This window comes from Sciurus vulgaris (genome assembly GCF_902686455.1).
Source record: "Sciurus vulgaris genome assembly, chromosome: 15".
NCBI classification, from domain to species: Eukaryota; Metazoa; Chordata; class Mammalia; order Rodentia; family Sciuridae; genus Sciurus; species Sciurus vulgaris.
In genome coordinates this window covers 72,535,079-72,548,079 of record NC_136476.1, presented here as the reverse complement: position 1 = coordinate 72,548,079, position 13,001 = coordinate 72,535,079, and the positions used below count along the sequence as shown (strand labels likewise).

Below are 13,001 nucleotides of genomic sequence, written 5' to 3'. Positions count from 1 at the left end.
TGTCTTCCTTTGGGGGCAGTTTTTAGTAAGATTGCTGGGCCTTTCATTTGCTTCTGAAAACAAACATGTCTCCTGGTGTCTTTTTCTTTCTTCAGTTCATCCAGCCAGCCAGTCAAGTCTTACCATACCCAGGTCTGGGCTTGCTTACAGCAACATGGCAAGAGTTAGACATGACCGCCAGTCTCAAGTTCATAAGTGCTTCCTGACCTTGGAGTCATGAGTCTCCTTCAAAACCAGGTGAAACTATTGGTGCTCTCCTCTCATCAAAATGCCTGAAATCCAGGCACACACAACAGCACATTAAGTAACTCATGGACTTCCCTCCAGGTCACCCACAGGCCACAGAAGCCCATTCAGTCTCACTCGGTAGCATGGTGGACCCCAAATCAGGACCCCACACTCAAGTGAGATATTATTTTAGGTATCTGATAAAGGGGTGATGTTTCCTCTGATAAACCAAGTGAAGGGGAGGTTCTGACACCCTCCAAAATCAGGTCTAATGTTAAAATACAACATGTACTTGATGAGAAGCTAGAAGTGTTCATCCTGAAATGGCTGCAAAGTGGCTCTTTGAGTTTGTGCAAATTCCTTCCCTTCTCTCGTGGGGCTTTGAGTTTTCAATATTTCCAGTTATTCTGATGAGCTCTTGGATCTCCTCTGACATTCTAGGACCTGCAGCCCAGTCTCTCTTGCTAGTTTCCAAAATGTGGTTTCTTCTCCAGCATGCCACCAGTGCCCAGTCCAAGGTGATCTCAGGTGTTTTCTTTCCATTCCTGTTCCTCTTTCCCAAGCCCAACCCCTTGTTATAGAAGAGCAGTTGGCATTTAAGACAGACCTGGGTGACAACAGAGTCCCCACCACTAACAGAGCAGCCGTGGGCAACTTCTTTAAGCTTAGTGACTCCGTTTTCACATCTGTGAAAGGGTGATACTAATAACACTGCTTACTGAGCCCTGGTCGTACAGAGTGACTTAGCTGCATCAGTTCCAAATATAATTCGTTCTTTTCCTCCCTCCTCACTCCCTCCCTAACCCTACCTTCTTTCTTTTATTTTTTTAAATAATATCTGCAGTCTTGAAGGGGACTTGACTGCCATATTTTTTTCTTAGTTATGCAGCAGGGGCACTTAATATAAATTCAGTTGGTTCTGAGCACAGATACAACTGGTCCAGCCCGTGGTGTTTGGGACCCAGAAGAAGGGACAGGAAGCAGCCTCTGGGATTCCCACAGGAAAAGTGGGGTGGCAAGCTGAGGCGACGCGCCCAGGATACCTTTCAGCTGAGCAGGGTGACGGCACTGAAAGGAGCATCTGCTGCCAAAGGTGGTGCCCTCGAGACAGGAGAAGGAAGCCGCGTAGACGTGATGGTGGTCTGGGGCGCCGCAGTCTACTGGCTCACATGCCACCTGCTTACTCCACTTGCCCTCTGTGCAGGTCACTGTGACGCTGGGTCCCATCTGGAAGGCAGAGACAGGAGCAGTGAGGGACAGCAGACGGGACCCTCAATGTGCGAAAATACCCTACTTTCCCAGGCGACAACGGAGTCTTGTCCAGGCACCAGGAGACCAAGGTTAGTGCTTTAATGCTGGCTCTCGTTAATATCTCCACAACTGAGTGAATTCGATATTTCAGCTCCCCCATCATTTAAAGATGCAGAAACTGAAGCTCAGGGACATTATATGATCAGTCCCAGGTTATCCACCTGGAAAAAAGATAAGTGGAACTCAAATCCAAAGATGATGCTCTAAAAGCTCTCTCTAGATCTCCCAGATCATTATTTTCACCTTATGGATGAGAGATTTAAGATTCAGAGACCTTGTGAGACAGACATGGTGATTTCTTTAATAAAACAGACTTGGAAACGTGACTGATGGTTGAACTTGGTATTTTTTTTCTTGGAGGAGGCTAGCAGGCATCTACTCTAGTGCTCAGTGCATAGTAGGCCCTGTCCTGGGATATAGGAGGCCGGGAAGTTTGCCCTTTGAGTTCGAGACCATGAGCAAGCTCCTTTCCTCATCTGAATTCTTGCCTTGGCAACACCAGTGGATGGAACCCTAGGATTGCTTTAAGAGCCACTCCCTAATTTGAGATTTGATGGCTCAATAGTTAAGAGAGAAAGACGTGAAGAACAAACAAGTGTAGGAAAAACGAAAGGTTTGACAGAGATCAGAACCAAATCAGAAGATGGTAGGTCTGTGTAGGTGGAAGGGTGAGGCCATGCGGCAGAGCCAAGGGAAGGACAGACGGTCATTGGCAGCCCGGGGCCTCCATTCAAGGAGGAAGCCGCCAAATCCCAGGGGATCGGGGATGCCAAGTGTTGATCTGAGATTTTAAAAAGCAAAGGACATTTTCCTCTCTTAAGCACACATCAAAGGAGCAGAGGTCTCTCACTGCCAAAACAGCCTAATTGTTTCCATAGGCGTTCAGACCTGCCATGTCTGACACACGGAAGTAGGTGTCTAAGATGAGCAAGCCCAGAAGCTCTGAGCAAATAGGCGTTCCCAGCAATAATGAATGTGCCCTGTGTGTTTGCAGGGTGAAGGCAGAGGCGACTGGCAGGGCTCTGGAAAAGGGTGTATCTAGCAACAGAGCCCTGGAATCCTCAAATTCCAGGGCCAGAAAGACTTTCAAAAGCAAACGTGTTCCACTTCTCCATACCCTACCTGAGACACCAAGGCAACGCCTGGCCGAAGCTGTATTCTGCCACAGCGCTCAGATCCACTCACAACCACTGAATTCATGCAGGCACAACCATCTTCCATGAGTGCCACTGATAATTTCCTGAAACTTCTCTGTCTTACTGCTGGACTCCAAGCCACCCATATGGGTGACCAGAACAGCCTTTGTCAAGCACGAGTTGACCATGACGTGTCCTTCAACAGTTCCCTGTTGTTCTAAAGATGAACCCCATGCTTCCTAACTAAACTGGGAGGGCTCCACACCAGCAGACCCAGCTGGACCCTCCAGCCTCATGACTTGGTGAGTTTAGAAAAAGGAAAATATTTCTGTCTGTGATGTGCTCATTTTCACCAACAGGCTTCCACACACCACTCCTGCTGGGCCAGAGCATGTATTCGGCCCTTTCTCCCAACATGCACCTCTTGCCTTAGCTGTCTACTTCTGAGTTCGATGGACCCAGTATCATGTCACTCATTTTAGGGCACTTTCCTTGAATTCCCCTGTGTTTCCACAACAACCCCTCTTTCCTTCACAGTATCTGTCACACTGTGAGGCCACTACTCACAAATTGTTTGTCTCCTCTCCCCACTAGTCACTAAGCTCCTTGAGAACAGGGCCTAGGTCTTTCCTTTCACTAGGATCTAGTGGTGCATCTGGTTTATAGTGAACACAGACTTGCAATGAATGAATGAATAAAAGTACTCCTCTTCCACAAAGAGCTGACCTCTTCCTACAGCTACCCCATTCTAATGATAAGGTTCTGACTGCAAGAGGCTCATTCCCTCCAGAATGGTCAGCCCAAGGTCTTGCAGATTCGCAACCTACAGTAGACATCGATGTGTGTTGGTGTGGAACACTGCTCTGTACAAGCAGCCTTCTTTCAGAGAGTCCAGACGGCTTTGTTAGTTGCTTGATCCGTTCATTTGTTAGTGAGAAAGAGAAACAGAGCATCTATTCTATATATCGTGTGGCAGCCTGATTTTAAGTGCTAGGGATTCTGCAGGAGTATGTTCCACACCCACCACCTTTGCGCTCAGCACCTGCACACACCTGGCTCTTGATCAGCTCATCGTCCCGCTGTATCTTGAGCACGTAGCCTGTCTGGCAGCTCACAGTGCACTGGGCCCCATGGTAGCGGTCACTGCTGGAGCAATTGAGAAGAGCATTCTCCACGGCCAGCTCTGGGCAGTCAGAGGCCTCACAGGCGAAGTGCACACAGCTAGGAAGGGAAGAAACAAGAGGGTCAGAAGGGATTTCCTCCCAGGACAACCGCAATCCAGCTTGAAGATGAAGACTGATCTTCTCTCCCCAGAACTCAAGGAGGCTGGGGCGAAGGAGAGGAAGGGGTGCTGGCTGAGGCCGAGAAAACTGACTCTGAAGGCCAAGGGTAAGGTTTATCACGAAGAGCAGAAATTATGGAGACAGACAATCTAGGATTCAAATAGTCCTATTTGAAAGTCTGGTTATCAGGTTTCAGATCTTGTACACCCTCAGTTTTTCCATCTAGGAAATGGGGATCATTAGGATTATAGCAACTATTTATTGAGTTTCCTATCTGCCAGTCACCGGGTTGAAAGAAAGTATCTTCACATTTTATAAGAGCATCCACCTTTGAAGGTCATGGGGAAGATTAAACCAGTTAATTCAGAAAATACACATAGCAGAGCCCCTGACACTCAATAACTGGTTGCTAATTTTATAAATACATTTGTGCTGTATTACCCAGAGACTGTGTGACTTCAGGCAAGTAAAATGCCTCTCTGGGCTTCTGTGTACCTTCGGATTCAACCGATATCATGGAGCCATGAGACTCAACTGAAGTGACGGAAGTAAGTCTTTCACAACTGCAAAGCAACTTAAGAAAAGTTGTTCAGAGACCATACCCTGCACCATGCTTTAACAGCTGTCCCTACTTTTCTGCCAATCTGAATCCTACCGATTCTTCGAGTCTGAGTTCCATGTAATTTCTATAGGAAACTTTCCCTTTATTCCCCAAGTGACTCCCTCCCAGCCATTCCGCTGTCCTTTCTCTGACACAGGTGCTTCTTGCTGGATGCATTGAAAACACAGGTCCTGGGCACCCACAGGTACTGGAATACATGCTAGCTTTTAAAGATACAAACAGAAACAACGCATACCCCTGTGCCGGGATGATCTTCCCCTGCTTCCATTACAGCTGTGCAAAGGCAGGAACATAACTCGGCTTATGCACATGAGCTCATTCCATGCTCACGATCACCCTGTGGTGATCTACGCACTTTGGAGTTGGAAAAAGTGAGGGCCAGCAGGATCTGGTTACCTATTTAAGTTCCCACCCACAGGTGCGACCCCAGAGTTCTTGCGGTAAACCTGGCCCCATGGTCCTGGACTAGAGTGTCCTGAGGACAGAGGAAAGGCCTGTTTCATCTCAGGGTACTTCACGTTGTGACAAAAACTGCCTGGCAACTGATGTTGCCTAAATTGAAAGAAACAAACTGGGTGAGCCTTGCAGTGGCTCCCAAGAGGCTGAGACTTTGCTTCCAAACACAGGAGACTTCTTACTGGCTGTTCTGTCTGACTGCTGCTACTTCTACCCCAGCACCTGGCCTACCCTGTGCACAGATGGCTAGATTTAAATTCAGAACATCAAGACTTTCATTTTCCTGTTTTCATCTGGGATACAGGAAGAAATTTTTGCCAAACCAGATTCAGAAGAACCTCCCAACATTTCTTTTTGGTGCTGTTTCAGGATATCCCAATGAGGGTTTCCCCTGTACTCTACCTATTGATGCAAAGTATGGTGACAGGCAGGCGTGGTAACACACACCTCTAAGCCCAGCAGCTTGGGAGACTGAGGCAGAAGGATCCCAAGTTCAAAGATGGCTTCAGCAACTTAGTGAGAACCTCAGCAACTTAGTGAGACCCTGTCTCAAAATTAAAAATAAAAATGGGCTGAGGATGTGACTTAGTGGTTAAACACTACTGGGTTCCATCCCTGGTACAAAACAAAACAAAACAAAACAAAAAAAAAAAAAAAAAAAAAAATATATATATATATATATATAGCAAGAAATAAAGTGAAGGAAACTGAGCTAAAAGCCTCCACGACAAATCATAAACAAATTCCCTTTTTGAATACTCAGAGAAGGGCAAGCATTGAATTTGGGTCTCCGGCCCTCCCTGGTGTGGCTTTGTATCGGCCACACACCTCTCTTCTGAAAGGCAGGGCCACTGTGGTTAGATGGCGCTGGCAGAGCTACTTTCTTCTCCACCCTTCTCTGCACTCCTGGCGGCCGGGTGTGGGGCACGTGGAGACCTCCAAGAGGCTGCGACTGCAGCGTGGACACAGGGCTTTGACCAAACAATGCATCTGTTCACGTCCTGTAAGCACTAGGGGAAGAGCCACATGGTTCCAATTTAAACAGATTTACTCCACCAGCTACCGGCTACCGAGCTGTTCTTCTGACCTGCGCCTGGCAGTGTGGACAGCTCACTCGGCTCCCAGAAGGCACCGGGGTGCCTGCCCTGAAGACCCAGAGGGAAGAAAGCACTTTCTTCTCTGGCTCTGGGCCATTGAGGGCCAACCAGCACCCTGCTTGTTCTGTCACATGGAAGGTTTTCCTCGTGGGACAGTGGAACATTCCTCCTTGGATGGAGGGAAAGCATAAGGCATCTTGATCGGGCAAATCTGAGGGAACCTCCAAGCTCTCTCATTTGTCAGTTTTTCGACCTTGGAAATTTTTAACACCCTGAGCCTCAGTTTCCTCATCTTTAGAGTGAAAACAATAACCTGACTGGTCTCTCAGAACTGTCGGTCACCCATTTGTTCCTCCATTCAAGTGACCTTGACTGGGGGCCTCACCGAGTCAGGTGTCCTTGGAGGGAATGAACATTTCAACCTTTGCTATCCTGTTGGATGGAAAAGGTGTCCTGTGTATTTAAGAAGGGAGTTCAGTGCCAAGGAATGGTCATCAATGAGATAATTTTGGATAGTGATGTGCACCATAAGGACATTAAAATAAAGTGAAATTATAGAGGTTGATTGTTCCTGGGAACTGGTATATTTTATGGAAGGATCCAAGAAGAAGGGATATTTGAACTAAAACCTGGATGAAGGGATCAAACATACAAAGAGTAGAGGGTATCTCAGGTAGACTGAAGAGCAGGTATGAAGATCCAGGACAGGACAGGGTGTGGTGTGTTTGTAGAAAAGGAAAGTGAATGTCTGAGAAATGCTTTGTAAACAATGAAGCTCCATGAGGTGTTCTCTTTCCACTGCCTCTTTCTGCTATTGAAAAAAAAAATTTTTTTTTCCCCTGGTCTCACAAATTACCTGGAAAGTTTCATGTGCAGTTAAGAATGGGAAGCAGTGGATTGATGAGACCAATCGGCTTTCTTTGTTGCAGGACTTCTCAGAACCTTGACTACTCAGATGCATAGAGACTGTGTCCAGAAAGAGGCAAGGTGTCCAATAACTTTGTAAAACACTTATAAACTTTATTTTGGGAGACATTTCTTAGGACCGATGTCTTCCAGAACATACATTGAAGAGTGAGTCCTCCTTGGTTTTTAGGCACATCTGTCTGCACCTGGCTTGCAGACTTGTGAACAGGAAGGAAAGGGGGAAAGGAGGTGATGTGCACCAGGTATTAGACACTGGGTTCCACCCACATCATCGTATTTGCAACCACACAGGATCTCCTTGGGATGTTCATATTATTCCCACTGGGACCAAGATTTTTGAGCCGCTTGCCCAGGGATGCTCAGAGTGGACAGAACTCTGATAGAGATCTGCCAGTGCGCTCCCTCAGTCCCCATTGGTTGGAAAAGGTGTGTGACTGCACGGCTCAAAAATGGTCAACATCACCCCCACAGACCCTCCCACAGAACTCATTTCCAAATTACAAAAACCAAAACCAAATTAAGGAAACAAGACGATGGATTTAATACTAGTGAGGAACAGTCAATAAAAACAGCAGGAGAAGGAAAAAACTGAAGATACTTCTCTGAAAGGAGTAAGGTGGCGGACTGGGTGGGTGGAGGAAGGGCTGCAGGTAATTGAATCAAACAGAGTCTCACACCCGGGCCAAGCAATAACCTGTGCCCCATGATGAAGAGCTGATCAGTCTCCATTTCTTCTTAGATGTATATTTTCATGCATATAGTTACAGACTCAGGATCCAGATGGAGGTGGAATGTTATGTGATCCTCTAAAGGCTGTCCCCACTGCTAAATGAAATAGACACTAACTGTGCCTAATAGCCAGGACCTGGGCGGAACTGGAAGCAGGAGGAAGTCAGAGGGTAAAGACTGGTGAAGGCTTCTCCTGGGGTTCTGTCCCTAGCCTGCTGCTCAGACGCAATGGTGCCATGGGGAGTGGAGGTGACAGCAGGTGGTTGTTAGGCATCATGCTGGTTCACATGGACTCTGTGGGATCAGCTCGGGAACTGAAGTTGAGAAGAAGTTAGCATGATGGATCTGATGGTAGTGCCCAGAAATGAGGTTCCAGGGAGAAGAAATTCTAAAGGGCTCTTCTGCCCTGGATTTCCAGGAGCAGCACTGGGACTCAGTATGGAGGTTAAGATGCTGCAGAGTGGGGAAAGCAAACTCAGTGGCCTGGGAGGTCCAGGCAGAGGACCTGACAGGCAAGACAGGCTGAGCAGGGTGGGGATGTGTCCAGCTGCTGCAGACCAGTCCCCACTCCAGTCCAAGGCCACATGGTGGGACAAGGGCTTGCTGTTTTCAGATCTCATGATTTCTTTTAAGAATTCTAGGAAGAAATCTGGTTTTTAATATGAACTCTTCTGATATTTAAGTTTTGGCAACTAATTAAAGATAGTAACTAATGAAGGCTAAGGAAAAATTGTTTGTGGCCTAATCTGGCCGAGGGGACATCAGTCTTGAAACCTCTAGTGAAGAGAAAAGAAAAGCAGATTCCCAAAAACCAGATTCAAAGGCTGGCTCTGCTCCTAACTTGCTGGGTGGCTTTACAAGGCTCACGTCCCTGGTCTGGACCCTGAGTTTCCCATTGAGTGAGGATGCAGACCTTGGGGATCTTTGAGAAGCTCGACTTTTGGGTGCCATGGTTCTATGAAGACCAACAATGGAGGTCTATAAATTCAAAGCCCTTTGGAATGGGCAAAGATAGGTGTTGCTAGCCTACAAAGCAATGGGGCAGGAGCTGATGGGTATTTCAGAGAAGAGTCGGGCAGTCGCCAGTACTGTTTGTCAAGGCACGCTAATGCTCAGGCACACCGTTGCAGGGACATCCCCAAGACCAGTCACTGCCAAGCCATGTGTGACATGCCCCGATTCCTTTGTGAGTCAGGGAAGTTGGATGCGGGGGTGGGCAGCAACAGGAAGCCTGGGGCCTTTGCTGGGAGCAGGTCCACTCCTCGAGGTGAACTCTCATCAGACATCTAATAGGGTGTTCCACACCTGGGGTACGAGCTGTGAGCACGCTAGCTCACACACCACAGCCCAAGACACCATGGATGGAAAGATTTCGTACCAGGCACACAAAGGGCTTGTTCCCCACCCAAGACGGCATTCTGAAAGTTAACTGCCTACCACACTACCTTTCTCTGGATGGGCTAGCAAGTAGAAGAGGGAAGACTTTTAGGTGAAGAAAGAAATAGAATACAAAAAATTAAAGGAGGTAGAAGGAAGGAAGAAAGGAAGATGCAGAGGAAGGGGGACTTTAATTGTTTAAATACGTAGCCCATTGACTTTTATAATAAACTGTTCAATTTCCGTTCAAAACAAGGAAATTTAGATGTATGAATGCTCTGTGCATGTGTGTGTGTGTGTGTGTGTGTGTGTGTGTGTGTGTGTGTGTGTGTGACAGACACATTGGGACTCAATATCATGATGAAGCTTTTGTCACAAAAGGAGCATCTTACCTCCCCACTCCCACCCCTGTGGCTGCTGCCTCCCCCCAACTTTTTCTCCTTCCTCAGTTCAGGATAGAGTTGGGATTTGGCTAGAATTCCACAACTGGACCTCTCATTTGAAACCTGATCCTGTTTTCTTGGGCCTCCGAATTTATACCAAGTGTACAGCACAGGGGCTGGAGACCCTTGAATGTAGGTCAGAACATGTCGCCTGCATTGATTTTGCTATAGTGAAGCTTCTCCCAAGGCAGCCCACTGGATATCACACCACTCTCAGAAGGGAAGGAAAATGAGGCGGACAGAGGGTGGGAGAGGAGGGGGAGGGAGGGGAGGAGATTGAGGGGAGTGAGGGGGAGAGGGGAGGAGGAGAGACCCACCGCCAGAAGAGAATAGAGCGGGAGGAGAAGAAAGGGTGTTGTGGGGGAGGCGAGGAAGAAACAGCACCTTTCACTACCTGGGACCAGGAAGAGTAAAGTGGGCTGTTCCAACTACAATCAGTTGAAATCTGTGCTTTAAAAAGTGAAGCTAACAAATTAAAAAAAAAAAACAAAAACAAAAAACCCAGTGATGCTATTTACCTTGGTGATTTTGAGAATGAAGAAAAACACCCAGAGCTTTATACAGTTGTTGCTTACTTTCCTATTCTTTCCTCCCCATTTGTTTTAATGCATTTGCACATTTGCAGAGTCCTGCTTGTTTTGGTAAATGTCTTCCCAGCTCCTCGGGAACAGCTGCTGTCCTTTCCCACTAGAGCTTTCCGGGAGGAGGTCCTGCAGCCTTGAGCCTCAACCCTGCACTTTCAGTCTGGTCTGGGCTCAGCCCAGAAGCAAGCCAAAGCCCTCAGGGCTTCATCTCCACCCCTTTACACAGTCCCACGAAGCAGAAGCTCACACATGACCAGTCCTGAAAATTCCTCTTCTCTCCTACCTTGATGGGGTGGGCAGGGCGTGGCTTTCAGGGACAGACCGGGCAAGGTGTTGCCTCCTACTGCCTGGTTGACTTTGACTCACCTATTCTGCTTCTCTGAGTCACACCTCCCAGGACAGGAGTGAAAATGAAATAATACAATGTGCTTATCAGAGGCTCAACAAATGTCTGTGCCTTCCGCTCCTCTGACCCCTCCTCTGTGGGGAATCACAGGCAGAACTGCACCCAGAGAACATGCAGTCCAGCGTCATTCTTCCTCAGAGAGAGAAACGGAGGCCCAAAGAGGGAGAACAGCTTGTCTACAGTCGTACAGCACCTGAGTGTGAGACAGGACTTGGCCTCAGTGCCGTGTTCCTCCCTCACAACCAAAGAATTCAACAAACACCTACTGAGTGATTTGTTTCAGAGGTTAAAACTCCTTCCTGTTGAGGAGGGCACAGGAACTGTCAATTAAGCATTCAGAGAAGTCAGCGCTAGCGTCAGTCAACTTGTGGATGGTGGGACGGCTGGCTAAGGGTGGGAAGGCACTGTGGAAAACATCCTTGCATTTTCCATTGACATTGTTTCTCTGGGTTCTGAGAATTAACTTATTTTTATAGAGTCTGGAGAGTCTGGGATGAAAAGGCCCTCTTACAGTGCAATATGACAATGAGCCATATTTACGGAGCCCTTGCCTCTGAAGGATTGCAACAGACTTGGCCCAACAGAAGCTGGAGACAGTGGGTGCAAAACAATGTGGATTTTGCAACCACCCTTTGTGTCCTCTGTGGGAGCAGGGGCGTGGGAAAGGCTGGTGTCCCCTCTCACCGCCTTTTCCTTCTCCTTGCCCCCAGGTGTGTAGGGCAGGCAGGATCGCCTCTCAGAGGGCCTCGTTCTGTGGAGCCCATGAACATAACAACCCTTTCTCTTTTTGGATCCCATATAAACAAGCTTGAGATGCTGAGCAAACCTGGCCCTGGAATCCTGGATGGTAATACCAAAGTTTGAACCCATTGGATGTCTTAGGTCATCTCTGAGGCTACCTCCAGCTTTGACTTTAAGAACTTAACTCAGCATTCTGTGCAGAGAATCACCAGCAATCATGGTTAGAAAAGACTTGTCAATAATCTTTATTAATCTGTTATTTTTGCACACTGTCTAACAGTTTGAGAGAGCATTTTTGTCCACGGTGCAACAATTAAGCCTCACGACCAGCCTGTGAAGTATGCATTATTATCTGCATGCTACAAAATTTCAGAAAACTGAGACTCAGAAAAGGGAAGTGACTCGTCCAAGGACAAGTGGTAACGTGGAGATTGAGTATTCCCAAAGCTTTTATTCAGTCCAGGAAATGTCATCAACTCCCTCCCCCCACCCCCGCCACCGACCTCCAAATGTGGTAAATTAATAGATGTCAGATCACTTGCATGGATGGAGGAATGCCCTGCGTGTAAAAGGTTCCCAGGCTACTGGAGGCATCTCAGGGGCAGGTGAGCAGGAGCTGTGGAGCTCTCACCCACCACATACCTGTGCAGCGAACTGGGATCAAGCAGATACCAGTCCTTCTATCTCCCTCAACTCAAGAAGGTCATACCTCTTGTCTGTGTCACAAGGAAGCAAAATATCCTAGTATTTTAGAGCTGAGTGAGCTAAGCCACCTACCCTCCCTTTGTTCACACCGGGATATTGAGACCCAGAGAAGGAAATGGCTGATTCCAGATCACCTCTTTCCTACTGTCAACTCGGCAGCTGCAAGCCAGGTGAGGGAGGGTCTCTTTCATCCCCACTTCCCATGTTCACCCCAGGGATTCAGAGCCCTGTGGGTCTCTGGAGCCTAAAGACAGAGCTGACCAGAGGTCAGAGGACAGAGAGGGAGAAACACAGAGACTTTTTACAGCAACACAAATGGCTGCTCGGCTTCAGAATCGCGGTGTCTCCACTTGGCTACAAATGGCCCAGTGCGAGTAGGCCCAGGATCCCTTACCTCTGCTCCGCAGGGCTGTAGGTCTCCCCTCTCTGGCAGCTGCTCAGGGTGACGGGGTCAAAGTTGTCGAAGGAGCGGAGGGCCACCCCCGAGATGGCGACCAGGGGCGAACTGAAGCTCACACGGACGGCCTGGCTGTGGTAGAAGGGCTGGCTGAGGTCATGGACCACAGGGATAATCAGGGGATTGTTCCTGCAGCTCAGGACATGGATGCCTGTCAGGGAGACAGAGGGGCCGAGGGGCCAGGCTCATTACTCAAGGCCAGTCACGCCCTCCCCAACGGGCCCTTCCCGAAGCCCCCAGACCCTTTCATGTCACTGCACAAAAGCACCATTGGGCGGCCAGAGGGGATTTTAAGTTTGATTGAAAGTTTCTTTGTCCGCCCTTTTTTCTTGGTTCCAAATCTTTCCAATCCCCCTGCCTCCCTGCCCCCTAAGCCTTCCCTTCACCTAATGCCCACAGCCCCTCTTCCTCCTGCAAATGGCCACCCCTCAGCCAAGCATCCTTGGCTCCCTCCCACAATGCCCTAGGGCTGGAGGCCTGAGCTGCTAGTTTTCAGTTG

The 13,001-nt window shown here is 48.2% G+C and overlaps 1 protein-coding gene across 1 annotated transcript in view; it reads right to left on the bottom strand.

Annotated features, from left to right (window-relative positions):
• Positions 1–13,001, bottom strand: part of PAPPA (pappalysin 1) — a gene marked incomplete at its 5' end in the record, with an annotated part of 230,832 nt that overhangs the window by 49,256 nt on the left and 168,575 nt on the right. Inside the window, 3 exons of the mRNA XM_079113401.1 lie at positions 1,272–1,455; positions 3,728–3,896; positions 12,440–12,653. Coding sequence (XP_078969527.1) covers positions 1,272–1,455; positions 3,728–3,896; positions 12,440–12,653 — 567 coding nt within the window. The remainder of the gene's footprint in view (positions 1–1,271; positions 1,456–3,727; positions 3,897–12,439; positions 12,654–13,001) is intronic.